The 27,962-nt window shown below is 53.0% G+C and overlaps 1 protein-coding gene across 1 annotated transcript in view; it reads left to right on the top strand.

Moving 5' to 3' along the window:
- The window catches only part of UMODL1 (uromodulin like 1), a gene marked incomplete at its 5' end in the record, with an annotated part of 63,024 nt that overhangs the window by 24,824 nt on the left and 10,238 nt on the right, over window positions 1-27,962 (top strand). The window contains 10 exons of the mRNA XM_079921471.1: window positions 674-786; window positions 2,201-2,420; window positions 7,746-7,883; window positions 8,985-9,578; window positions 10,663-10,920; window positions 12,491-12,603; window positions 15,171-15,384; window positions 17,995-18,132; window positions 19,668-19,987; window positions 27,639-27,784. Coding sequence (XP_079777597.1) covers window positions 674-786; window positions 2,201-2,420; window positions 7,746-7,883; window positions 8,985-9,578; window positions 10,663-10,920; window positions 12,491-12,603; window positions 15,171-15,384; window positions 17,995-18,132; window positions 19,668-19,987; window positions 27,639-27,784 — 2,254 coding nt within the window. The remainder of the gene's footprint in view (window positions 1-673; window positions 787-2,200; window positions 2,421-7,745; window positions 7,884-8,984; window positions 9,579-10,662; window positions 10,921-12,490; window positions 12,604-15,170; window positions 15,385-17,994; window positions 18,133-19,667; window positions 19,988-27,638; window positions 27,785-27,962) is intronic.

Consider the following 27,962-nt stretch of genomic DNA (forward strand, 5'->3'; position numbering starts at 1 on the left):
GGCCCGAAGCTCGCTGGCTGGTGGAGAACCAGGGTGGGACAAGCTGTGAGTGCCTTCAGATCATTAGAATCTAGATCATGGCTGCAGGGTCTGCTGTGGATGTGGGTTTCATTCTTGGTATCGAAAGAGACATGCTCCCATGTCCCATCTTGAATCTTTTCCAGGTTTGCTTATGTCCAAAGAAAAGGACACGTCCCTTACAGGCTGACCAACCCTATCGTTTTGTCCGGGACAGAGTAGGTTCTTGAGAGGTGGGACTTCTGGTGGGAAAATGGGAAAGTCCCAGAGAAATCAGGATGAACTTGTCACCTGAGTGTCAGGGGCCTGGCTGGGGCGTGTGCCAAGGAAAGCAGTGGCCACACTGGGTGAGGACCCTACATGGCTGGTTGGACCCCAGTTCCCGCCGGTGTGAGCCATGTGACGTCTGTAACTTGTCCCCCTGCTTTGGCTCTAAGTGTGTGTCTATGTCTGAGTTCCCTTCACTCCAGCGTAGAGGCACATATTCCTCACGCTGATTTCCCCCAATGTGGCTACCAAGCCTAAGACTCATGCCTCAGTCTGTTTTCCAAAAAATTCTCCTCCGAAGAGTAGGGGAGGTTGGAAAACATTGACAGAAAAGCGTGTGACTCGTGCTCCCCGGACTTCAGCTAATTTGTGTCATCGTCTGTCTCAGATGCCCGGGTGTTCGAAGTCACTGTCAGGATCCTAAACCGCAACGTGACAGAGGGGCTGCTGGACCGTGGGAGCCCCGAGTTCCAGAACTTCTCCCAGCAGCTGCTGCACGAGGTAAAGCCCGGTCGAGGAGCTTTCCGAGAGTCGGAGACAGAAACCCGCCCTGTGCCCCCTTTTATGCGTGACTTAAAATAGGTTTGGGGACAAACCAACTTTGATTCAAACGGGCTGGACCACTTGATGGCTCGGCTGGGTTTTTTGTCGAACCTTCTGTTTGGGGGACCTGGGGCCTCTGCCCTCCTTCTTTGGGGCAGCTTCACTGAGTAAGCGTTTACCAGTGATCAAAGCATCCGTTCCTCCCTGGGGCTGAAGGCGGGCACCAGCATGAGGCTTGGGAGAACCAGGCCAGTAGCAGCTATCATCTATCCTGGGATGCTGAGCTGGAGAAAAAAGCGACTTGCCAACCTGTCAGTAACTGGGAGAGGGCTAGGATTTGGCTCTTCTTGCAAGCTAGTAAGTTAGCCTGTGGCGTGGATGCTGGCAGAGGACACGAGATGCCTGGGTCAGAGACAAAGGACTCCCTCCCTCACAGCACAGCGGGCGGCACGAGCATCACATTGGTGCCAGGTCCCCTGCTGGCCCCCAAGTCCCACGGGGGTGATGCAGAGGGAGCCCGGTGGGTGACGCACATGCAGTGCATCTGCATCACAGCTGAGGACCCCCATGCAAACCTGCCTAAACCTTGTTCCAGAGATACGTTATCTTTACCGCATCAGACGGTGAACAGATCTGCTCTGCTCTGGACGGGGCCATCCTCTCTCTCCCAAGGCCGTTCATCATAGAAACGTCTTGGAAAGATATTCTGAAACAAGAGGGCAGTCCAGGCTTCTACTTGCAGAATGAGTGGACATGGGAGGGATGGGAGGAGGGTCGCCTCTCAACGTTCACTTGCAGAGAGGAGTTGGTTTTTGAACTTTCCTGGAGAATTCTCCCTTGTTTCTAGCAGTAATTCGCCTGTGGGTGCAGGAGTGGTGTAGGAGGAATGTGGGCGAGGCTTGGGTCTCCTTGCTCGGGCACAGGTGCCCCTGATCACCTGGCTGTGCCTGTTTCCTGGGGATACAGCCCAGTGGGAGGGGGGCAGCTCTGAGGAGCCACGGGATTGCCGCTTTCGTCCATCAGTCCATCCAGCCACCTCTCTCACACACACATCATCTTCACACCGGTTTCCAGGGCACCCAGAGTGGGCCGTGCATCTAGGGCTGCAGGATGGAGATCCGACTGTCATGGTCTCTGAGTCCTTACCAAGACGGAGCAGGCCCGGCCCACTGTCCCAGGGCTGCAGTGAGCTGGAGGGGGTAACTCTGCTGTCCCCGAGGAGGGTGGCTGGGCGCATCCTCTTGGTCAGGAAGAGGACACGTGGATTCTGGGAACCATCCACGTGTCACACCCGGGGCCTCGCTGACTGGTTTTGAAGGCTTTGATGGAAAAGTCTGCTGCCTCTGAGCATCTGTTGCCTCTTCTGGGCCAGGTTGCAACCTCCTTTCCGCCGGCGCTTTCTGACTTGTACCGAAGAGGGAAGCTGAGGATGCAGGTCGTGTCTCTCCGGGCCGGAAGCGTGGTGGTGAGGCTCAGACTGACGGTGCAGGACCCCGAGTTCCCGGTGGGCGTGGCCACGCTGTCCCCCATGCTCCCGCCTCTGTGGGCGAGCACCGTGTTCCAGGTGGACCAGTCGGAGACGCTTGTGCAAGGTGGGTCCTCCTCTCCATGCCCAGGGTGTGCCACCCCGATGCCCTCCAAAGTCCAGGCTGCGTTAGTCCTGATCAACATTCACTTTGTTCCAAAAGATGAAGCAAATGAACTTTGAGTCCGTATTCTGTGTTCTTCCATGGGGACTGGGGCCTAGGGCTGCCGCCCCGAAACAGTGAGCCCACCTGTGTCCCACACCTCCAATTCCTGACGGGAGAAGCACCCCTCGGAGCTCAGGGACACTTATTCCCTTCGATGGTGTTTCTCGGCTGCCACCAGAACCCAGGGTAGAACCGGGCTGGAGGGTCCACGAAGGGCACAGGGACGGGAGCTTACTGTGTCTGCGTCGGGGCCCAGCCAGGCCTGGCTGCTGTGCACCTTGTTAACGTGGAGATCTGTTTCATTAGCCCAAAGGCTTGTAATTTTACTTGGTGATACAGGAAGTCACAGATTAGGGAAGAGGGGGGGAGAGATGGAGAAACAGAGATGGAGAGAGGCAGGGAGAGGGGGTTGGGGGAAGGGGGGCAGTGAGAGAGAGAGAGAGATGGGGACAGAGGGAGAGACAGAGTCAGAGATAAGACAGAGTCAGAGATAAGACAGAGACAGAGACATCAAGAGACAGAGAGAGGGAGAGATGCAGGGGATTCAGAGGGGGCAGTGAGAGACAGAGAGAGACAGACATAGAGAGACAGCGAGCTGTCACGTCAGGAAGGTTTTGCTGTCAAAGCAGGGATGAAGTTCCGTTGTGCGGTGAGGGCACTGCAGTCTCTACATCAAAGAGCCTGTTTGGGGCTCAATCCATGGAACGCACCACCCCCGGAGTGGAGCAGGTCCCAGAGTGAGCGCTGTCAACTCCTTTGAGCCCTGTCGCCTGCCAGCTTGCTGTCCCAAGCTCCCGCAGCCCACGAATGCAGAGAAGGGGCCGTGGGAGTGTCACACCTGAAGTCATGCCTGGGAAACACCTTCCTGCTGAGCCTGGGGTCCCTTCCTCTGTCATTCACCCCCTCGGGGATGGAGATGACGGCAGCCCTCTGCACCTGGTGGGCCTGCCTGCCTGGGTTCAGGGGATAAGTGCTGGGCAGACGCCGGGCAGCCTGTGGGTGGACCCTCAGCCTGCACCCCCAGGGCCCAGAGACAGATCTGAGCCATCTTCTGGAGATCCAGCCCTAACCTCGAGATGCTTCCCAGCCTCATCCCCTGGCATCAGGGCTCAGGTTATTCCAGAGCTTTGTCAAGTGATGCTGTGGGTTGAATGGTGGCCCCAAAAGGGAAGTACACACCTAACTTCAGACGTGACCGTATTTGGAAGAAGGGTCTTTGCAGATGAAATGAAGGATCAGAAATCATTCTGGATCAGGGTGGGCCCAAAGTCCAATGGCAGTGCCCTTAGAAGAGACAGGAAAGGAGATGACCCAGGGACCGTGGAGGACACCACGTGAAGATGCAGGCAGAGGTGACGCAGCCACAGGCCGAGGAGCTCAAAGGGCCGCCAGAAGCCGGAAGAGGCAAGAAGGACCCTCCCCGAAAGCCCGAGGGTGCCCAGCCCTGCCAACACCTTGATTTTAGACTTTGGCGTCTAGAACTGTGAGAGAATGAATTCTGTTTTAAGCCAGCTCGAAAACTTGTGACAGTCTGGGATGGCAGCCTCAGCAAACTCATACAAAGGAAGAAGAGGTGCCCTGCATTGCTAATATCCCAGCGTTCATCATTCTGAAGCCCCCCCCCCCCCGCCACGAAGTTCTGGAAGTATCCTTGGAAGTTGGGAGCCCCGAGCAGGCTCTCACCTTGCAGCATCCCTGAAAAACGGTAGGCTGTTTGCTTCACATTCCGGAGCTGAGGGCCAAGGTGGGAGGGTCTCCCAGGGCCACGAGGAGGCCTCAGCTGTTTACTGGTGGACGAGATGGCTCTGCCCTGCACAGAGTCCCCTGATCCAGAGCCCGAGGGGCAGCCCCCGGGCCGCAACCCTCATCCGGGGAGGCCCGAACCGAAGTCCCCCGCCTTCCCCACCGGCCCAGAGCCCCCAGCCCCGCAGGCACAGCCGGGAAACTGGAGAAGCACACTCATTGTCATTCCACAAAAATTCAACAAACCGCAGCACGGAAAGCTCCTCTCCTCAGCGACCCCACAGAAATGGTGGTGTTGGCACTGCTGAGTTTTCCCGGGTTATCTGCGAGCTCTCGCTGCTGTGAATCCACGTGTCCCGGCAGCGTGGCGGTCATGTTGTCACGACCTCATCTTCTCCCCGAGGCCCATACCAACCCCACCCGGGTCACTGGGTGGCCACGCGTCCTGGTCTCCCTCCAGGGGGGCCGTGCCCCGTGCGGGGAGGCTCAGTGCCGAGTAGCAACCCGGGCCTCCGGCCCTGCTTACACCGCCTGGCGGGAGGGGGCCTCACGGGACAGGCTGGAATCCCAGCTCCGACACTCCCTCGCCGTGGGTCCCTGTACAAGGCACGTCGCCTCCTGGGCCTCGGTGTGCTCAGCTGAGAGACAGGAAGGTTGACCCATCCCCCCGGAGGGTAAATAAAGGGACCCTGCAGGTGTGGGGTTAGCGGGGTGCCCGGAGCACGTCTGACAGCGCCGCCGACATTTCGGTTTAAGTCTTCTCTAGGACGCCCTTTTGTATCTCGGGTGAGCTCTCAGGCCCGGAAGGTCCTGCAGGGTCCCCGAGCCCTCACCAGTCCTTCCGTCCCGCCCCACTTCCCTTCGCTCCCCTTGGATCTCCCACCCTTGCCCCTCCCCTTCCTTAAAATCTGCTCAGGAAGGGCCGTCCTGCTCATTTGCTCCACGTGCAGACAACCCCCTGGGCCTCCACGTGCATCTATGTGGCCCCTTCGTGCTTAGTGCCCTGTGCAGACGCCAGCCAGACGAGGCTTGATGGCGGTGCCGTTCTGTGTGAGGGGCTCCCCTGGGGTCACCACAGTACTGGGGGGCAGCGCCCTCTCTGTGATCTCAGGACTGGCCTAGCCACGCTCCCCGAAGCTTCCAGTCGGCCGCGCACCCCTGACAGCATCATAGGCGCAGTGGACCTTCCTGTGGCCTCTGTGGGCGGTGGGTGACAGAGGACGAGCGGGGGAGCCTGGCCCCGGGCCTGTCACTGTCTACCTGGCCTGCGGGGGTGGGCCTGCTTCCTCCATGCTCAGTGGCACTGCCTTTGGTCCAGCCTCTGTTCCTGCCGCCGTTAGAACCCAGTTCTCTGTGACCACCTTCTCCTTGAGTGAGAATCTGGCCCCCAGGAAGGGCTGAGGGCTCTGGCCAGGTTTCACTTCTGAAGGTCACCTGGGCCCCAAAGACAGTTTGGGGCCTCCCGAGGAGCCTGCCTTTTCAGGGATGGGGCAGCTCGTCCTCGGGCCTCCCCGCCTCATTCCTGGGGGTTTACATGTGCCAGGAGTCCTGGCTCTGTCGCAGCTGCCGCCTCCTCCGGGAGGTGGGCTACATCCTCATCCCAGCTTCAGGGCCGGCAGGAGCAGAGGACAGGTCCTGCACCAGAAGCTTTTGCCCACATCCTTGTCTGGAGGCCCAGGAGGCGCAGAAGCCGCCTGGCAGCTGTCACAGCTCGCAGGCCCGCCTCCCGCTCTGAACCCAGGAACTGCCGGGCCTCGGGCTTCTATACGAGACAGAACAGAGTTGTCTGCGTCTTCCTCAGACTTACCCCTGAGCCACGTGCTGGCGGAGCGAAGGGGGTGGGGAATCACCTCCCCAAGATAGCTTCCAGGGCTCTGCGCTTTGAGCTCAGGTCTCCACGGGGGCTTCCGCTCTCCTCGTGGCCCTGCTGCCCGGCGGGCCTGGCTCCAGCCCCGGCCTTAAGCCCCCGGCACCTTCGAGCCACCTGGAGGTCAGGCTGCGCTCCAGGGGGATCTGGGTCAGGGTGTAACTGTTGCATCGGCTGATGAGTCTGCTGGGCTCGGGGAGCTGCTTCTGTAAAGATCACAAGAACCGAAACTGAAACCCACGAAACCGGCCTCTGAGCGCTCAGTGGCGGGGTTTTCTCTGCACAAAACTGGACTCATGCCTCATCTTGACTTGAAGTCCAGCCAAGTCCGGGCTTCGCTGGTGCCCTGAGCCTGGCTCGGGGACCCCGCCTGCAGCTCTTGGGAAGCCTGGTAGCCACCCCTCGAGGGTAACCTCACCCCGTCGAGGCACCCAGCCTCCCCCGCTGGCAGAGGCAACTCTGTTAAGAGCCACCTGCTCTCCTGGGCGGGGATGGGATGGGCAGCGACCCGTAGAGCCGGACCTGGGCTGAAGGATGGATTTCTAGAGCTGTGGGAAGACTGCTTCCCGACCCCCGGCTCCTCCCAGCCTGAAATACAGCTCGAGTACTGATTGCTTAAGGGTTTATTTTTATTTGTTTATTTTTTATTGGAGTAGAGTTGATGTACAATGTTGTGTTCCTGTCAGGTGTACAGCAAAGTGAGTCAGTTATATATATACGTATACCCACTCTTTTATTAGATTCTTTTCCCATACAGGTCATTGCAGAGAATCGAGCAGAGTTCCCCGTGCTGTACAGTAGGTCCTCACTGGTTATCTATTTTATATACAGTAGTGTGTATATGTCCATCCCAATCTCCCAACTTATCCCTCCCCTCTTTCCCCCCAGTAACCATAAGATTGTTTTCTACGTCTGTGGCTCTATTTCTGTTTTGTAAATAAGTTCAAGTTCAGAGGCCGAGAAAGGACTGTGGCAGGGAAGGGTTTGGGGGGATTTATAGGGTTGGGGGGCTCACTGAGCCTTCCTTGCCCAGGTCAGAAGGGTCAGGGCTTCCCAGGGGCACGGGGCTTTGGGGTCTCTCACAATCATTTCCCAGACTCGGGGGGGAGGTATTTACAGCCGTCCTATCTGTGTCTTGGAAAGTTCATGTTATACTAACTGGACACCTCCTGGCTCAGTTACTTTTCTGTTTCTTTCTTGAGACATTAAATATGAGGGGATGTTGGCTCGTCAGAGGGAAGAGAAAGCACCTTATGAACAAAGAATGAACAAGAGGGGAATATATTCACACCTGTGGTTGCTGATACCTCCACAGGAATCCCAACGTCCCCTAACCTCTGCCCCCAGATCAGCCAGCCAGCGGTGGAGGTGGGCAAGGGCGGGCTTTTGGTTTGTCGCCTTGGCCCAGAGAGGAGCTGCAGGGAGGGCTCTGTGCAGGGAACCCCACCGCCAGCCCCGGGTGCTGGATGCCGAGGGCCTCACCGACGCCCTGCTCCACCCCTTGTCGTTCGCTGCAAGGACTCTGGTCAGCAGGAAGTTGCCACCATGGCGCTCTGCTTGAGCAGCCCCTGGCCGTTTTCTCACCCGCTCGTGTCCTGTCTCTTCCCCGCCCACAGACTGGGACGAGTGCGCAGACAGCCTGCAGCACGACTGCTCGCCCGCCGCCCAGTGCATCAACCTCGAGGGCTCGTACACCTGCCGGTGCCGGACGGCCAGGGACGCCCACCCCTCCAGACCGGGCCGGGCCTGTGATGGTGCGCCCCGTCCCCAAGCCCCCAGCTCTGGGCTGAGCCCCCTCCCTGAGGACCTGGGGTGGAGCAGGGCTGGCTCTCCTCAAGCAGGGTGGGCACAGTGCCCGGGGCCCACCATACTGTTAGGGGCCCATGAGAATGATTTAATTGCTTTTAATATCAAAAGAAAAAAAGAATCTAATAACAGTAAATATCAATTATGAATCTAGTCTTTATACCAGTGCAGTTTTAAAGTATGATTTTAAATTATTTTTATGAATGAAAGGGTCAGAGAAAGTCATGATGAAACCCCTGGGGGCAGGGGTCCCTCCCTGGGTGGACTGGACCCCAAGATGGTGTAGGAGCCCCGGTGAGCATGGAGAAGGCCTTGATGTGGGGTCTCTGAGGCCCATTCTTGGCGTGTCTCTGCCCCAACGTTCCTGGGGGCAAGTTCTGATCAGTTTGTTAGGGCCACCTGGCGTGCTGAGCTCAGAAGCCGGAGGAGGTCACATACAGACTTAAAATGCTGTGATCGACTAGCAATGTCTGCTCTGGACACAGGGTGGGCAGCATAGGTGCTCAGCTACCTGTTTGCCATCCCTGCAAAGGCTTTCTGGCTGGACGAAGCAGCAGAGAATAGTTCCCTGGGAGAAAGCCTCTAGTCCTTAACTACTGTGTATAGTGTCCCACTTCCTAAGACCCACACAGCTTCTCTTCTCCTGTCCTTTTTCTTATACCTGTGTCGCCCAGCAAACTGATAAGAGTGACCAGAACCTAGCCCCACACTGAGCGCACATTTGGGGGAAATTATCCCAATTTCCCAAGGCCCGCAGATCCACGGTCCATCTGAGGCCAGCAAGAACCAAGCCTCGCACTTATGTCCTGGTTCTGCAGCCTCCCAGGTGGACCCGCTAATCTCAGGGTCACGGCATCCTCACTGATCAAATGGAGAGGCTCCAGGGCCTTCCGAGAGAGCTCTTGGGAGACCACAAACAAGGGCCGTATCAAACATTCTTAACCACCCGTGGGGATAGCCTCTGCCCCCTCTTAAGGTCACCTGGGGGGGGGGGGCTCTTGACCAGAGTAGACCAGACGCCCCGTCTGAGAGAGGATGTGTCTCGGCAGGTGACGTGGTGAGCCCCACCAGTGGTGCGCCATCTCCGGTGACAGGCGAAACAGCCCCAGGTCCCGGCACAGAAACAACAGCCCTCGGCCTGGAGAGCCCCCCCTTGTCCCCCAGCCCTGGATACCCGCGGCGCACCACTGCAGCAGGCCAGGCCTGGACCCCAGGGCTCCCGCCCAGGACAGGGGTCAGCGGCGTGCTCGGTCGTGGCAGGAACAGCACTGGGCCAGCCGTGGACGGGGAGCCCAGCGTGGCCCCAGGCCTGGGCACCAGCCAGTGGGCGGCCAGCAGGGTGGCTGGCACCTTCTCCTCCCGGGCTCCGGGGCCCACCCACAGCTCCCCTCTTGGGGCCATGGACAGCCTACCAGCCTCCCCAGGATGGCTGCGCCCAAACCCCACCACGGAGCCGCTCTTCCGGCCCGCTCCTACCCAGCGCCCCATAGACCACGTTGAGTGGCACGCCAGCCTCCCCACGAGGGACATGCCGCCCGTACCTCTGGACCCCGCGTGGCCACAAAACTCAGACCCTGGACCCTCCGGCTCCCCAGACCTGCCCTCGGCCACCACGCCTGCATCTCTGAAGACCCCAGCCTGCGGTGAGTGGCAGGAAGGGTGTGTCCCAGGGGCCATGGGGAGCTGCTGGTGTGTGAGCTCCCTTCAGCAAAGGCTCACGCAGTCGTCCAGTCCAGGGCAGTCCAGTAGCACTGGGTGAGACCAACCCAGTGCCGTGCAGCTCTGTCCCCTGGCGGTCGGCTTCCGGTCTAGTAAGGGTGAGAACTCGGTCTCCCCGCTTTCCCTCCAGCCCGGTCCTCCCCCTCCTAAGCCTCCCGATTGCCAATAGCTGGAGCAGGAAGCTGGGCATGTGTTGCATTAAGTGCACTGAGCACGGGGCGCATCCCCCCTGCGGGGTTGGGCCCCCAACCTTTCTGTACCTCCCCAGAAGTTCTGCATCCCCAGGCCTGCTGCAGCTCCCCCAGCAGCTCTGTACCCTCCCAGCCGTACTGACCCCCGGCAGTTCCACATCACCCATTACTTGTAGAGGCCTGAGCTATCACCGAGACCCCTGGGTGATACCCCAGGAGACAGGCAGCCCCTCTGTGCAGGGAACGGGCCTGGCCCTGCGCCTCCCAAGGAGGGAGGTGGCTTTGGCATCCCCGTGTGAGCTCACGGAGCTAGCCTGGCCCTGGATTGCATCCAGCTGTTAAAAGCAGCTCCGTTGATGCATCTCCTCTGCTGCACAGGGCTAGATCCGAAACCAAACTCTTCAGCCCACATACATCACCCAAGTCCCCTGTAGGAATGGTCTGTAGCCAGCAAGGCCCACCAGGCTGATTTTTGGGGAGTCCGCCCAGGGGTCGAGGGGGGCAGCCGCTCTGGAGGAGCCGCCCAGAACCTGCTCAAGAAAACTTTGTTTCCAGAGGTCCCGGGACTTCAGGGGTGGGCACAGAGCAAACCTAAGGGGCAGGGGTGCCGTCCCTGGGAGCCCAGGGCTCAGGGGCTGTCCAGGGACTCTGCATCCACATGTGTAGGTGGAAGCTGGGGGACTTGACTCCCCTGGGCTGGCCTCCCCTGAGGACTCTCATGTCCCCGTGGCGGGGGGGGGCGTGGTTCGGTTCTCCTTCCTGTCTCCTGGGAACGTTGGACTGATTTTAATCAGGGAACTTATATTCCACTTCTCAGCTCCCACGCCCATCGGAAGGGTCACCGTCTCCAATGTGACCAGCACGGGCTTTCACATGACATGGGTGGCAGATCTCACCCTGCGCCCCACTTTCCAGCTCACCCTGGTTTCTGCGCGGACCCCCACTGTGCACCTGGAGAGCCAGAACGCAAGCCTGACGCTGTCTGGCCTAGAGCCTGGTATTTTGTACCTGGTGGAGATCGTGGCCAAAGCATGTGGAAAAGAAAGTTCCAGAGCCCACCTGAAAGTGAGGACAGGTAACAGGCTTCAGAGACGCGTTTGCCACTGGTTCTTAAAGGGATGAGAAAAGGCATGAAAAGGATTTTTGGTGGCTTAAGGTTTAAAACAGCTGCGCGAACTTGTGGATGCAGGGATTCCGTTTTCCTCTCAGTGTAGGAATGTCTGGCTCACTTCAGACTCAGCTGGTGTTCAAAGGCCACACAGGAGGGGGCTTATTTCAGGGACAGGTGGTAGACAAAGAGGCTGCTTTGCAAAGCGCTCCAGACTCTGCAGAGGCTGCAGACGCTCGCCCATCTGGGTCCTCGTGGGTACGTGGCAGGGAAATGGGTGCAGTGCTGGTCTATCCATTTCCTGTGACCATCCTCACTCCTAACAGACCTGGACTTGGCTTTCAGGAAGGATGATGACGGACAGATCTGTGAGTGCCCCCCTCCCTGCCCACTGAGCCTGGGACCCACAGAGTAAAAGGGAGGGGAGTAGAATTGAGCAAGTGAAACGTAAGGTGGAGCTGCTCCTTGTCGATAGTTATATATTCAGATAAAACTCCTTTTTTCTTGGGCTTCCCTGGTGGTGCAGAGGTTGAGAGTCCGCCTGCCGATGCAGGGGACACGGGTTCGTGCCCCGGTCCGGGAGGATCCCACATGCCGCGGAGCGGCTGGGCCCGTGAGCCACGGCCGCTGAGCCTGCGCGTCTGGAGCCTGTGCTCTGCAACGGGAGAGACCACAACAGTGAGAGGCCCGCGTACCGCAAAAAAAAAAAAAAAAAAATTCCTCTTTTCTCCTCGTTAGCATTTGTCATCCACATATCTTCTTGAATGTCCAGCTTACCTGAACAGCCAAGGGCAGACCTGATGTTGCAGATTAGTCCTCAAATCTTGGGCAACTGTCTAAGAGTTGATAACAGTGGTCTTCGAGATGGGGTGCACGTCCCTTGGGAGATGCCTAAGGTGACCCATTGGGGGATGCCTAAGTCATAAACGTTTAGAACTTCTTTTTATATGCTTGAAAATACGAATTAGCTGTGAACTAGGAAACTAGAGAGGAGATGTGGGTGAGGAAGGCGAGTGCAAGTTCACGGCCAGCTGGAGAAGTGGAGGTCGCTGCTGGCCGGACCGTCAGGCAGGGCGGCCCCGGAGGAGAGCTGGTGCTGGGCTGTCGCATACATCTGCCATCTGGAGGTCTCACCCGTGCTTGGAGGGAGGAGTGGCCCGCGCATCTGTGTGACCCCGGCCTGAGATGGGTCCACCTCTGCTCTCACCTGTGCACCTTCGTGCTCCTGATGGCTTTTAGGTCAGGCCACACCCTCCAGTTGTCGCCATCCTCTCTGCAGGCAGGCAGGAGAGAGACGCAGGGGCTCAGCTGGTTCCGCAGCCCCCGGCAGGGTCTCCCTCTGTGCCCAGCCTCTGTCCCGTCGTCCTCTGGAGCTGAGGCTGTGTCTGTGCATACCAGGTGCTGCTCCTTCTCTACAGAGTGCAAATCAGCCTCAGTTCGATGTTCTTCCTGGCCAACGTAAAAATGCTCTTATTAAGATAAGATGATGCTCTGCTACCTGATACCCCTGCAAACGTGTTTATTCTCCATCCTGCAGCGGCCCAGAAGCTCAGTGGAAAAGTCAGAATAGTGAACGTCAAGTACTTAGAATCCTTCCGCAATGCAAGCAGCAAGGAGTACCAGGCCTTCCTAGAGCTGTTCTTTCGGATGGTAAGTTGGTGGAATCGGTCCTTATTTTCTCTTGGGATGTGAAGGAGGGAGGTGGTAGCATCCTAGCGGCAGCCAAACGGGACCCAGACCTGCAGGTGCCACAGACTTCTCGCTTCTGAAGGAAGCTGGGACTTCCAGCTCTGGTGTGCTGCCTTTGTGTCCTGGATCTGCCATTAAGCAGACACATCAGCAGGTGGGAGACATGCCTTTTCCTCTGCTGCATCCTTACGTCACGTTGTTTCCTGTTCAGTGAAACTTCTTTATTGACGCGGGACCCTGTAGAGCAGAAAGCCTTCCCCGGCCTTAAAAAGAAAGAAATTTAAAAATTGAGATCGATTTCACATACCATAAAACTCACGCTTTTAACGTGCACGATTCAGTGGTTTAGAATGTATTTGCAGAATTGTGCAACTGTCACCACCAGCTGATTCCAGAAGGTTTTCATCCTCTCAGAAAGAAACCCGTTAGCTCATCATCGGCCCTTCTCTCTGCCCCTGAAGCCAGATGTGTGCTTCCTGTCTCTGTGGATTTGCCTGTTCTGGGTATTTCGTAGAGGTGGCATCATACAATATGTGATTTCTGGGTCTGGCTTATTTCACTGAGTATAATGTCCTCAAGGTTCATCCATGTTGTACCAACATCAGAACTTCATTCCTTCTTATGGCTGGATCGTATTCCACTGTATGGACAGACCACATTCTCTTTATCCATGATCCATTGATGAACACTTGGGTTACTTCCACTTTTGGGCTATTGTGGATAACGCCACTATGATCCGACCTTAAAAAAATTCCTTTTCCTACTCTCCCTTGCAGTGCCCTCCGCCAACCCACTGGCATTCTTTGGGATGGTATATTGTTACAATTTAGTTAGAGGAGCAATCTCAATATTCTTTTTGCTGGTGGTTAGATTACCCTTTGATGAATAGAGAATGCACTTGTCATGATCTTGTTTGCCTAGAGGGCGTCTCATACAGTTTAGCTTTTCCTTGTTCTGGGGGTTTAAGACACAGACTAGAGAGAGCTCGGCAGCGCCACCTATTGGTGGAGTCATAACACGGTGGCGCCTTAGCAATGCCGGTGGCCGCGCTGTTTGGTGATTCCGTTCAATCCCATCAGCGTTCCCGATAAAAGTCATGCTGCCTCCAGGAACTGTCATACTGGGACTCCTCTAGATCTGGGGTCCTGCTTGATTTATTCTGAGGATCTGGGGTCCTGCTTTATTTATTCTGAGGTCCCCAGCTTCTGGCCCAGTGTGTGGATTCAAGAGCTGTTGATGATTTCATTCATATGTATATCAAATCTTCCTTAGGTTAAATGATAGTTACACATCATATTAAACAACAATCACTGAAATCAGTTCACATAGCTCTGGTGGTCACACGAGGCAGCTTCACTGCTACCCCAGGTTCCTTGATTAATCTCTCCTTTTTAAAACTTTTCATCTTCTGCCTATTTAGGGGGACAGTTTTTGTCTGTCTAGAGTTTCAGGATAGCAAATAATTATGCAATTTAACACCTACGTAGGACATTAGGACACGTTTTGGGAGGTTGTGGGTTAATGTGTCACTTTGTTGTTTGTCAGCTCCTAGCAAGGGGCCTGGAACTCCTCTTTGAGACTGGCTTGAGATGCAGATAAAAGTGATTTTAATCCAAGACTCTGGCAGATCCCTCTCTGGAAATCCCAGAGAGAAAGAGAGACAGAGAGAGAGAAGACCAACCTTCCAATGATAAAGGTGGCAGCCATGTGACTGCAGGCGGCTCTGGGGTCTCTGGGGCGTCTGCACGCTCTGATGGGTAACAACAGACTTGCTCACACTGGCTGTCCCAAGGCTGGGAATCCACGAGCCTGTCCCTTGAACCTCATGCAGTTCGGATGCAGACCAGGTTTTCTCTGTGAGGGCAAACCGCGGAGGTGGGCTCTTCCATAGCACATTTGCATTTCACGCACAATTTAAGGCTCATTACAAGATTGGGTACCTTTCTGGGCATTTTGACCATGATGGGCTAGAATGGAATAATATGGTGTGTGATGTAGGATTCTGTCCAGATTGATGGAATAATGAACAAGGCTTTTAGAGGCAGGAACTACCTGTCTCACTAGGATGCCCACGGGGAAGCAGTTTTCGGAAAGGCAGCAGGAAGAAAGGAAGGGGAAATGTTCCGCAGTATGAGGGCCACAAGCACTGTCGCGGAAAAAGTGGAGTCGGAGAGGTGGTGTCCCTCCCTAGGACCAGTTGCTCAGCCCTGTCCTCCGGGGCTCTGAGCTAAGAGCAGCAGATGCTAAATGCCGCTGTGAGCCCCCTACCAAGTTACAAGCCCCATAGGGTGGGGCTTTGGCACTTAGCCCCACGTTGACCCGCTGGCTCTGGTTGGGGGACAGGGCTCCGTGTCTCGGGCCCCACCGGCATTCGTGCTGGGCCTGGGGACTGGGCAGAACTCACCTGCGGCCTTAACATCTTTCCCAAGGCCAGTGCTGCTGCTGGCTGCGATCCCCAGAGGAGAGGACGAGGACCCCGTTTCCTCTCTCGGCACGCGGTTCTTCTCACCAGACCTGTTTCTCTAAAGGTGCGGAATTCCTTGCCAGCCTCCATGCTTCAGCACCTGGACACAGGTGGGGTGCAGGTGGAAGTGACCCGCATCTCCAGCGGCAGCGTCGTGGTGGAGTTCAACTTGCTGGTCATCGCAGACGTGGATGTCCGGGAGGTGTCTGCCACGTTCCTGGCCGCCTTTCAGAACGCCTCTCTGCTGGAGGTGGTCGGAGGTGACCCCTTCATAGTGGGTAGGCAGAGGCTGGACCCGGGTGGAGGCTCGCTCTGCAAGGGAGAGGCAGTGAAATCCTAGCCACTGGCTTTGTTTCTGAAAGATGCGCCTCCGCTTGACGGCTTCCCTGCATTAGATGAAAATGCGAAACAGATAGGACCCTCATCTCTCTTATTGCTCCTATGGTTTTTTTTTTTTTTTTAAAAGGTTTAAGGTTGAAAAATCTTCGGGGGAACCTGCAAAGATTCCCGGGGATGCCGCATCCTTTCTGCAGGCTGCATCCTGCCCCTCCCTCCTTTGCTGCTCTTCCATGGGCTGAGGGCAGACAGGTCCCTCTCTGCTGGCAGATTTCCTCCCAAGCACAGTTTCCAAGGAAACTGTGGAAAATCCTAGGAAAAATAATTGAAAAGAAAAGCCGGGAGAAAAGGCAATTTAGAGTCTCTTCTCATATTGTATTAGTCCGCTGGAGTTGTAACAAAATACCACGGATGGAAACAACAGACATTTATTTTCTCACAGTTCTAGAGGCTGGGAGTCCAAAGACAAAGGTGCCGGCTGATTTTGGTGAGGGCCCGCTCCTGACGTGTATGCGGCCACCCTCCTGCTGTGTCCTCACCTGGCCTTTCCTCTGTGTGTGTAGAGGGGGAGCGCTCTGCTGTCTCTTTTTATAAGGACATCAGTCCTGTCGGATCAGGGCCCCTCCCTAACGACCTCAGTTAACCTTAATTATCTCCTAAAGGGTCCACCTGCAAATGCAGTCACACTTGGGGTCAAGGCCTCAACACACAGATGTTGAGGATACACAGTTCAGACCCTAGCACATAGCATGCCTGAGAATAAACGATAAAAGGCTTATAGTTATATGTATGGATGAAATCAAAGACAGTATAGATGAATATTTTTCTGATCTTTGGAATGAGAAGGGTTAAGCCTGCAGAGGAAAAGCCTGGACTATTTGACTCTATAAAAAGTTAAAGCTCTCATGTCAAACAAAACAGTCACCATTGTAAAGCAAGCAGTGAACCAAAAAGTAATTTCAACAATCTGATGAAGAATTATATCCTAAATAAAGAGCGATCACATACATTGGTGATAAAATACTAAGAACCCAATAGACACAGGCACAAAAGACCCAAATAGATCATATGTGAAAGATGACTCCCACGCGACTAACAAAGATGGAAGGATCAAAGGCATTCCCATTAAAATGAGTTACTCTTTTCGCCCATCTACAAGGAATTTTTTTTTTTAAAGATAATCCTGATAGCAAAGCAGCCCCTGCACACAGCGCTGGGAGAACAGGATTTGCTCACACTTCCTGGTATTTGTCAAGAGCTGTAAAAATGTTTCATCCACTTTGTTTTTGGGGTTTTTTTTACTTTGTGTTTTTGTTTTTTTAATTGTTAGTGGAGTACAGTTGATGTACAATGTTGCGTTAGTTTCTGCTGTACAGCAAAGTGAATCAGTTATACATATATACCTATTCACTCTTTTTTAGATTCTTTTCCCATATCGTCATTACAGAGTATTGAGTACAGTTCCCTGTGCTACACAGCAGGTCTTTATTAGTTACCTATTTTATATATCGTAGTGTGTATATGTCAATCCCAATCTCCCAATTTATCCCTTCCTCACACCCTGGGAAACCATAAGTTTGTTTTTGACATCTGTGACTCTATTTCTGTTTTGTAAATAAGTTCCCTTGTACCAATTTTTTAGATTCCACCGATAAACTCTATCATATGATATTTGTCTTTCTTCCTTAATGTTTTATCCTGCTCATTGCATGTAGCCCCTGTATCACAGCACTTACAGGACTCCATCCTAAGGAAGCAGAACTCAGTGTGGACTATAGTTTACATGTAAAGACATTCATCTCATTGCTACTTTAAAAGCAGAAGGTCGGAAATAACCCACAGTCCCATAATAGGGAAGATAGTAAGTCAATTTTGGTAATCCATGCCATGGACTGTCAGGCAATTATTAAAAATGAGGTTTGCTGAGATAGAAAATATTCCTGACCCAAGGAAATGGGATGGAAGCTGGACTCACATTTGTGTATAAAACGTGATCTTAGCTGCATTGCAGTCTGCCTTTCAAAAGGCTGGAAAGGAATACACCAACATGCAAACACTTTACGTCTGGGAGGTGGCCTCAAGGGGGCATTTTATTTTCTTTGCTAAGCTGTCCTGGTTTTTATCCATTTTCTGCAGTAAAGCCGCATTATGCTTCATAAGGTAAGTAACTGAGCTTAGAGGTGAAAGCAAGTGTGTGCCGGGGTCCCTCTGCCTGATACCAGGGTCCAGGTGGGGCCCATTGGTCTCCTGGTCTCCAGGCAGCTGAGGGGATGCTGAGCTGCCTTCACCCTCCCCGCCTCCCATCCGCCCCCATCATCCTGCTTCCAGAACAGCCCCTGCAGACTTCCTGCCACCCGCCTCTCACCCCCATACCCGGCAGAAAATCAGGGTACCACCCTGTCTCCCGAACCCTGCAGAACTGGCCATCTTTGCTGTCATTTGATAATTTTAACCTTGGTTCCCGAGATGCAGGCTGCCTGCAAACAGTGGGCAGAGCCGCGATTCTCAGGCCTCCTGTGAGGGTTTCCTGTCTTGTTTCCTAAACGCTCCAGATTACGACGAGTGCGACAGCGGGGAGGATGACTGCGCCCCGGGCTCCTCCTGCCGCAACAGCCTGGGGTCCTTCACCTGCAGCTGCGAGGGAGGCACCCCCGACCTCCCCGTGGAATATTCTGGAAGACCCTGCGAAGGTAATAGTCTCAGGATCCCTTGTCTGGAATACTCTCAGGTAGTCTGTTCTTTGAAGGACGTTCGTCCCCAAAGTGCGTCTTTTCTAAACGAGATTGGCATGTTTCTATGTCTTGGGCAAGTTTCCGTGTGTACGAACACGTGCAAGCATGCATATGTGCCCACATGCATGTGTGCACGTGTGCAATGCCTGTGTGCACGTGTGTGTACACGTGTGCACATGCCTGTGCCGCCCCATCCTTCCACATCCCTCCAGGCTTCTGGGTGGTGCCTCATCTCCAAGTGCTTCTTCTGATGCCCTGGATGAGAAAATATACACATCAACCCAGGTGCGTCCTCTCAGATGCTAAAAGATGATCTTGCAAAACATACAGCCTGTGTGACAAATGACACATGACATGGAAGCGTTTCTACTCAGACCCACTGTCCACGCAGCACTTTTCCCATTAAATGGGGCCTTCGTGGATTCGCTGTTGACTCTGAGATGGCCCCTGCCATCCAGGGATCTGCGGTCAAGCAGACATGTTTATAGGAGTGAACACAGTGTCTGAAGGAATATGGAATATGCTGTACTTGAGGCAGAAGCAGGAGGCCCCGAGGAGACTAAGTTGTTTCAGTCCCTTGAGTGTGGTCAGGGAAGGCTTCCTGGAAGAGGTGTCTTTGAGCTAGTCTTAAAGGATGGCTCCGACGGCACCAGCGGAGGGGGCTGCGGTGGGGCAGGGTGCGGTGGGTGGGTGCAACAGTAAGAACAGAGCTGTTGAAGGCGGGCATGGTCCAGGCACGCAGCGTGGGCTGGCTGCAGCGTGATGCCTACAGGAGGTGGGTGGGAGAGGGGGGGAGTACCCCGCCCAGCGAGGCCAGGTGAGGCCAGTCGAGAAGGCTGTGAACGCCATGAGCAGGGGTTTGGACTGCATCCTGGGGCCGGGGAGCCAGGTGAGCAGCACCTTGAGATGAGAGGGCAGGTGCCGGGGCGTCAGGCAGCAGAGCCGGGCCATAGAGGAGGCTCAGGGAGGGCTGAGGTGTGTCCTGGGTCTGCCCTCCGAGGATGGTGGATGCTCTTACAGAGGCTCGTGTTCTTCTAGAGGTCGAAACCCAGCATGCTTTAGGGAAGCAGGAAGCTGGAGTAGGAACAAGGGACGCAAGGGTCCAGAGAGTGAACTTCATTAACCCACCTTAGAGATAAGACTCAGGGGCCCCCAGGAGTGATGGCTGATCCCAAGCCCATGGGTTCAGCACATGCCCAGTGTCAGCCTGGGAGAGACTGGGCGGGCAGGGGACCCCTCAGTTCCCCAGCCACGGGGGCCACGGTGAACCAGGGCAGGCCCAGCTGCCTGGGCTGGCAGGAACGTGCGACACGCATGTGTGTGGCTCTGCTGGCATGTGCGGCCCCGGGGTGCGCTGCTGCAGGGTGCGGAGTGGTCCGTCTGCTGTCTGTCCCTTGCCCCGCCCCTGCCTTGTACCACGTCGCTGGCCAGGCTCACATGGCTGTCCCGAAGCACAGACCCACCCTATGCCTTTATCTCCTCGTGTCTTGCAGGCGACTCTCCTGGCAACACACCCCAGGCCACTGGCCCAGAGCAGCCCCCTACCCCAGCAGGACCTGGGACTGCCTCAGTGCAGGGTGCCCGCCCATCCCCCCAGGGCCTGTCCCCGCGGCTGAACCTGACCGGGGCCGTCAGGGTGCTCTGTGAGATCGAGAAGGTGGCCATCGCCATCCAGAAGCGCTTCCTGCAGCAGGAGTCCATCCCTGAATCCTCCCTGTACCTGGGACACCCGTCCTGCAACGTCAGCGACCACAACAGCACGCACGTGATCCTGGTGGCCGCGTGGGGCGAGTGCGGAACCGTCATGCAGAGTGTGAGGCCGGGCTCAGACCCACCATGGGGCGCGGGGAGGGGGCTCCGGGAGTCTGGATCTCGATCCGGGGAGGGTCCGTGTGTGGTCTGGGGGGCCAGGAAGACCCTGCACCCCGAGGCCTCCGACTGTAAGTGCAGGAGGACCCAGCCAAGGGTTAGAATAGGACCGAGCTCTCACCGGGGACCAGGCTGCACCCTGGTGCAGGGATTCTGGTGGAAAGTCAGGGTTTACAAAAGCCTCCCAGTGATTCTGATGCACAGGCGGGATGGAGAGCCAGTGGGGGAGGAGAAAGGGCAGGAAAGCCGGGAGCCTGTGCGTGAACGTGTGTGCCTGTGTACACGTGTGCACGCATATGAAAACATGTTCATGTGCATGTATGTCGGCAAGCGTGTGTGTGTGTGTGCGTGTGCGTGTGGGAGTGTGTTTGTGCAGAATGTGTGAATGGTTGTGTGTGCCGGTGCATTGGTGGGGACGCCTCCCCCACGTGCTGGGCGTCCCGGGCCGTGTCAGCATCTCTGGTTTGCAGCGTTCGTCACGTGGTGGGCTGATGGCTCCAGGTCCTGTGTCTTCAAATGCTACCTCTAGGCCACAGTGACACCCCTGCACCCCTCACCCCCGATCCTTCCCGCTCCCCACGCCTGGCCCCTGCTCTCAAGGCCATGCCAGGCAGACGCAGCGCCTTCCCTGGGTTCAGCCAGTGCTGGGCACCGGGGAAGCGGGAGCAGCATCGGGCAGTGTTGTCCCTGGAGAGATGTCAGGTCCTGGCACAGGAGGTACCATGACCCAGTAGAGCAGGGTGGGGCTGGGCTTCCTGGGCCCGGGGGTGGGGGGAGGGGCCTTCTGGAAGGAGGCTGAAGTGGTCCCAAGGGGTGCACCACGACCCCAGGGGGCAAGTGCAGATAGCTGGATGAGGGAGGCCAGAAATGGGGGAGGATTTACAAGGTGGAGGGTGTCTGAGTGGCTCTGGCCGGCGGGACGGCTGGGCCCTGGGTGGGACGGCGGCCCAAAGGGGAAGGGTCTCCTGTGGGAGGTGGGCTGGGGGAGGGTCTCAGCAGGGGCCCGGCCGTGGCACTGTGGGGAAGGTGGTCCTCAGGGATGCTGTGCTGCTGGGCTGGGCGGGGGTGGGGCTGAGGGTCTTCGGCCTTGCTTCCTAGCAAAGGGCCTGCTGGCTGGGTATCTAGCCCCCTCATCACCCCCAGGTCAGGTATTGTCATCCACGTTTAACCAGTGGGATCTGGAGGCTCACCAAGGTCTATGGGGCTGGTGGTCAAGGTCAAGGTCTCCTGGCCTCCGAGGACCAGCCCTGAGGCCTCTGCGACTCTGCCTCTCCAGGGGCCTCGACGGCACGGGGTGGGCAAGGGACCATCACCCTCAGAGGCTCTGGTTGGAGCCCTGGGTGGGCTCCCTCGTGGGGCAGGTGAGCCCAGGCACTGGATGGGCTAGGCTTGCTGATGACCCCAGGTCAAGGGCACAGGGAGGTGACATCACGGGCTGAAAGGCTCAGAGCTGGTGTGGGCTTCCTGGGGAGGGGAGGCAGGGGAGACACAGTGGAAGACTTCTCGCAGAAGAGACCCGGGAAGGGCAGGCAGGGGACACGGGGCACGGGGGCAAAGGCAGCTCCAAGGTACCAGCCTGCCTGGAGGCCAGACCCAGGGCGAGGGCTGGCCGGGCAGCTGGAAGACCGCGCGCACCTGTGGGCCCGGCTGGCCGCCCTCAGGCGTGATTCCATCTTCCCCTTGACGGGAGTGGGGTGCGGGCACAGGTGTTGGCAGAGATGCCAACTCAGACCCACACACAGGGCCGCTGGGTTGACGGACCAACTGGGACGTTTCCAGTGACCACAGCCTTCGTCAGTCCCCCTCCAACCCCTTCAGCCAGCACAGCTGAAAAATAACGAGGGTTTGGCTTCTCTTTCTTAAAGATGCCTAAGACTCTCACCTGGAGGTGGGCGCACGGAGAGGGGGTGAGCAGCCATGGTGGGGGGTGCAGAGTGCGGGGGACCGCAGCTTCTGGGCGACTTCAGTTCTGAGCCAGTCTGCACACAAGCTGGCGGGGGGCGGGCACAGGTGTTGGCAGAGCTGCCGCTGTGGTTCTCAGGTCCACACTGGTGCAGGACCTACAGACCTCAAGTGAGAGATGCTAGGAAATAAGACACTCTTGCCGGCAGTGCTCAGGTGCGACGGGCTGGCCAGGCTGCCCTCGGGGGAGTCAGCACCTCCTACACGGAGGCACAGACACAAGGCTGCAGGGGTCGGCTCTCCCACTTGCTTGTTTTTCCGAGCTAGACAAACACCTGGTTTAGCAATTAAATTCAGTAAAATTCAGGGTCCTTTCAGAGCAGAGGGAAATTCATCTCTTATGAGTCATCCAGGCCCTGGAAACCACAGGAGCTCTTCTGTGTTTTGAAATTTGTCAAAAACTGAGATTCCCCCTGGAGACTTACTTATACAAATACAACAGATTACGTACAGTTAGCAGGTTCTTCCTCCTTTTTGGGGAGAAGGGGGTTAAATTTTATCCACCTCCTTGTTTTTAAAAAAAGTTAAATTTAAGGTCTCATCTCTCAGTTTAATGTACTATGTACATCAAACTATGTTTCATACTATCTATGTTTACGATAAATTTAAGGTCTCATCTTTCAGTTTAATGTACTATATACATCAAACTATGTTTCATACTATCTATGTTTACGTTAAATTTAAGGTCTCACCTCTCAGTTTGATATACCATATTCAGATGGTTTAGAGTATGTCTAGGAAGAGAGAAATTAGCCCGTGCCCCAAAGAGTCACGAAGTACAGGATCATCTTCATAAATACGTGTAAAAGTCTTGTGAAGATAGCAGGGGACTGTCCAGGTTTTCTGAGGCATTTTTCAAAGTGAGTCAAGGCACATAATGTCCACCACTGTGAGGACACACGTTCTAAACTTGGTGTCTCCAATACAGCCCATCCGAGATGTGGCTTCATGGCTATTGGAAAACTAAATGTGCTGAATGAGGGTCTGCTTCTGAGCTGAAGAAACCACAGGACCTGTAAACATCATGCAGAGAATTAAAAATATGAGCTATGAACACAAGCGCTTTATTTTAAAAAGCAAACAAAGAAGACAGCGTCAATTCAAAAGTGTTTCAATGTTCCCATTGTGGATCGTTCAATTAAGAACCTATACACCTTTGTGCCCAGAAGCTAATGCATTAGGAGTCTCTACCAAGGAAAATGAACTCTAAAAATTATCATGACTGTCAATCATTCTAATTGCAGCATTTGTATAAAAACGTAGAGAGACTAATAATAACCAAGAGCTAAAGATTCTTTAAAAAAGTTTTTATTCCCGTTTTATTGAGATGTAATTGACATACAGACTGTATAAGTTTCAGGTGTACAGCATGAGGATTTGACTTAATACATCATGAAATGATTATTGCAGTTTAAATGAACATCTGTCATCTCGTATAGATACAAAATTAAAGAAAGAGAAAAAAATTTTTTCCTTGGGGTAAGAGCGCTGAGGATTTACCCTCTTCACCACTTTCATGTATAAAGTACAGCAGTGCTAATTATATTTATCGTGTACATGACATCCCTAGTACTTCTTTATCTTATAACTGGAAGTTTGTACCTTTTGACCACCTTCATCCAATTCCCCCTCCCTCACTCCCTCCTCTGGTGACCGCAAATCTGACCTCTTTTTCTGTGGGTTTGTTTGTTTGTTTCTGAAGCATAATTGACCTGCAACACTGTGTTAGTTCCTGTTACACACATAGTGATTCATGTTTCTATGCATTTCAAAATGATCACCACGGTAAGTCTAGCTCCGATATATCACCATGCAAAGATATTACATGATTATTGACTATATTCCCCACACTGTACATTTCATACCCATGACTCATTTATTTTGTAACTAGAAGTTTTTACCTCTTAATCTCCGTCACCTATTTCTCTCATCCTCCCCCCCTTCCCTCCGGCAACCACCTGCTCTCTGTATCTATAACTGTTTCAGTTTTGTTATGTTTGTTCATTTGTTTTGTTTTTTTTAGATTCCACATATAAGGGGTAACATACAGTATTTGTCTTTTTCTGTCTGACTTATTTCACTTAGCATAATACCCTCTAGGTCCATCCATGTTGCTACAAATGGCAAGATTTCATTCTTTTATATGGCTGAGTAGTATTCCATTATATATATATATATGTATAAATATGTATATATTTCAGATCCTCTGCCCATTTTTTAATTGGGTTGTTTGTTTTTTGATGTTGAGTTCTATGTGTTCTTTGTATGTTTTTGGATATTAATCCCTTATCAGATATATTATTTGCAAATATCTTCTCCCATTCAGTAGGTGGCCTTTTTTGTTTTGTTGATAGTTTCCTTCATCGTGCAAGTTTTAGTTTATGTAGTACCATTTGTTTATTTTTGCTTTTGTTTCCCTTGCCTGAGGAGACATATCAAAAAAAGTATTACTAAGACTGATGTCAAACAGCATACTGCCTATGTTTTCTTCTAGAAGTTTTACGGTTTCAGGTCTTACATTTAAGTCTTTAATCCATTTTGAATTTATTTTTGTGCATGGTGTGAGTGAGAAGTCCAGTTTGATTCTTTTGCATGTAGCTGTCCAGTTTTCCCAACACCATTAATTGGAGAAGCTGACTTTTCCCTATTGTATATTTTTGCCTCCTTTCTTGTAGATTAATTGTCCATATAAGTGTAGGTTGATTCCTGGGCTCTCTGTTCTGTTCCATTGACCTGTGTGTCTGTTTTGTGCCAGTACCATGCTATTTTGATTACTGTAGCTTTGTAGTATAGTCTAAAGCCAGGAAGTGTGATACTTCCAGCTTTGTTCTTCTTTCTAAAGATTGTTTTTTCTATTTGGGGTCTTTTGTTTTTCCATACCAATTTTAGAATTTTTTTGTTCTAGTTCTGTGGAAAATGCCATTTATATTTTGATAAGGATTGCACTGAATCTGTAGATTGCCCTGGGTAGCATGGTCATTTTAACAATATTAATTCTTCCAATCCATTAATACGTATATCTGTCCATCTATTTGTGTTGTCTTCAGTTTCTTTCATCAGTGTCTTACAGTTTTCTGAGTACAAGTCTTTTTACCTCCTTAGTTAGATTTATTCCTAGGTATTTTATTTTTTTGATGTGATTGTAAATGAGGTTCTTTTCTCTTTCTGATAGTTTGTTGTTAGTGTACAGAAATGCAACAGATTTCTATATATTAATTTTGTTTCTGCAACTTTACCAAATTCATAGATGAGGTTTTTTGGTGGTGTCTTTAGGATTTTATGTATGGTATCATGTCATCTTCAAACAGTGACAGTTTTTTTGTTTGTTTTAATGAGAGCCCTGGGTCACACAGCTGTCTTCTTGCTATAACCTCACATGGCAGAAGGGACAAGGGAGTTCTCTGGGGTCTCTTTTGTAAGGGCACTAATCTCCCCCAAAGGCCCTACCTCCGAATACTATCACACTGGGGATTAGGTTTCAACAGACAGGTTTTATGGGGACACAAGCATTGGGTCAACCCAGCAGGAAGCTCGCAGGACAAAACAGCCATTCCTTTATATGTCCTCATCCTTTTAGCCCTGAAGCAGCCTGCCCTGGGAAGGGCATGATCTCAGGTGAGGCTGACCCTGAAGAAGCTGACAGTTGGAGACCATCTGCTGACTGCACAGCTCACAGCTGGGCAGCAAGTCTTTCCTTGAAGAGGGATCTGAATGGGACATCTCTGTGTCTACCAGAGTCTACCTCTCGAATAGTGACAGTTTTACTTCTTCCTTTCCAATTTGGATTCCTTTTATTTCTTTTTCTTTTCTGATTGCTGTGGCTGGGACTTCCAATACTATGTTGACTAAAAGTGGTGACAGTGAGCATCCTTGTCTTATTCCTGACCTTAGAGGAAATGCTTTTAGCTTTTCACCATTGAGTATGATGTTCAAGAGGCATAGACTCTTTGATGTAAACAACTTTATCAGTTTGTCCAGGTCTGTTTAATATGCACACAAGGAAAATGCACTTGTTCTATAATTTCTTAAAAAACAGCAAGTAAGGAATAGATGCAGTAGCTGTAGAAGGAAAGAGAATCAAAAGGTCCTTCTATTCAGGGACTTTCAGATCATTGGAGAGTAGACAATTCCCTTCCTGCTCCTCCAAGCTTTGCCCTACAGACGATGTTTTGTTCTCAGACCCACTCATGTCAAGGCCTATTTGGCCATTAGATTTCTCGTCTGTCAGATGCACAGGTTCCATTAGCATTGTTAGTGTCAAAATGTCTATCTTCAGCAAACGCTCTACTGGCAACCTTATCGGGATTAGACCCTTTGTCATATAGCTCGTACTCTGCTTTGCTCTTTCATCCTCCAAGAAGTCCAATAACTTCTACTTTACTTGGCTGTGTATTTCTACAAACTCTAACCCACACTTCTTTACTGGCGTAATTTTCAACCATGCCTCTCGTTTCCTCTTCATTCCATGGCTCTGATTTACCTATTTCACACAAAATTCCCCTTGTCTAGTTCTCAACTGTTAAGGCCAGCGACTTTAACAGAAGCAGGGCAACGCCCACTACCAGTCGTTATGCATAGTAAGCATTACAACCGCAGGTCATCTAGGCTGTCCTTGACTGGCCCTGTGCTCTATTCTTCTAGTGACACTTTTGGAGATGTCAGTAAGGGGTGTTGATCTTGCAGAAGCCACCACCAGGACAATCAAACTCCAAGCCACTAGCAAGTAAAGCACTTCAAATGGGTGGTTACAACTTCAGGCATTTTGTCAAACAAAATGTTTAGCTTCAGTATAATGGTGGCAATTTTCACAGACATTTTAATCTCTTCCTACAATGCTCTCCAATGAATCAAATGATGAAATTGCCCATCCCAGGGTCTTCATCACTATTTTTGGCTCTGGAGAAATTTTGGAGCTCTCTTTGATGTTGGCAAGCCCATCTGCTTGTACTGGTATACAACGGCCTGAAAATCTTCTCTTTTTCCTGATAAACGTTCACATTCTGAGTATCCAGTCCTTAGTACCAGCTGACCCTGGCAGCATTTCTCTAGCATGAAACTGATTAGCTCTGCACTTTTTTTAAAATGGCCTTAACCTCATTAACACTAACGGGCATCACAATTCTCCCTGGAGGCTTGTGTCCACAGGCAAGAGCTGTGTTATCATTTCACACCCCTGAGTCCTCTTCCAGACCACATTCATTTTCTTTAGGTTGCCCTCCGGACCCTTGGTTCTGTGTTAGTGTCCCTAGAATTAGAAAGAATGCAGTTTGATGAGTCGCAGACTTTAACCGATTTATTTTAACTCGATTTCTTTGGTGAGGGCTTGCTCTCTAATTTTCAGAAGTGTACTTGGGGATTATTTGGGGAAGAATCTAATCTATTGTTTGGGGTATCGTCTGATCTAGTTTATCTCTGGTTCTCTTTTAATGAAGAAAGCGGGTACAGGAAGTAGGCTAAACCAGATGTCACGACGTTATGTTCTCTTTTGCAATTTATACTGGGAAAAAGTTGTCAAGGTTTTCATATTTGGGGGGATAAGCTTTAAACAACCCCTGCACCCAGAACTGTGGTCCGTAGACATGTTGGGGGCCTGCTGGGGCCCAGGAGCTCACTCATGTCCCGTCTGCATTCAGAACATGACGAATACGGTGGTGAGGACCACGCTGAGGAACGACCTGTCCCCAGAGGGTATCATCCATCACCTGAAGATCCTGAGCCCTATCCACTGCGCCTTCCAGAATGACCTCCTGACGTCATCGGGCTACACCCCGGAGTGGGGGTAAGTGCAGAGGCGTCTCCCCAATTCCCTGCAGCTCACGTTCCTCCCAGCACCATCACTTGGGGGTTTCTTTAGGGTTTTAATCACTTGAGGACCCTTCTGAGAGACTGAACATACCAAAGGCAGTGGCCAAGACTTGATTAATAACTGGCAGCTTCCCTAGATTTGTCCCCATCTC

This window comes from Stenella coeruleoalba (genome assembly GCF_951394435.1).
Source record: "Stenella coeruleoalba genome assembly, chromosome: 5".
Classification (NCBI taxonomy): domain Eukaryota; kingdom Metazoa; phylum Chordata; class Mammalia; order Artiodactyla; family Delphinidae; genus Stenella; species Stenella coeruleoalba.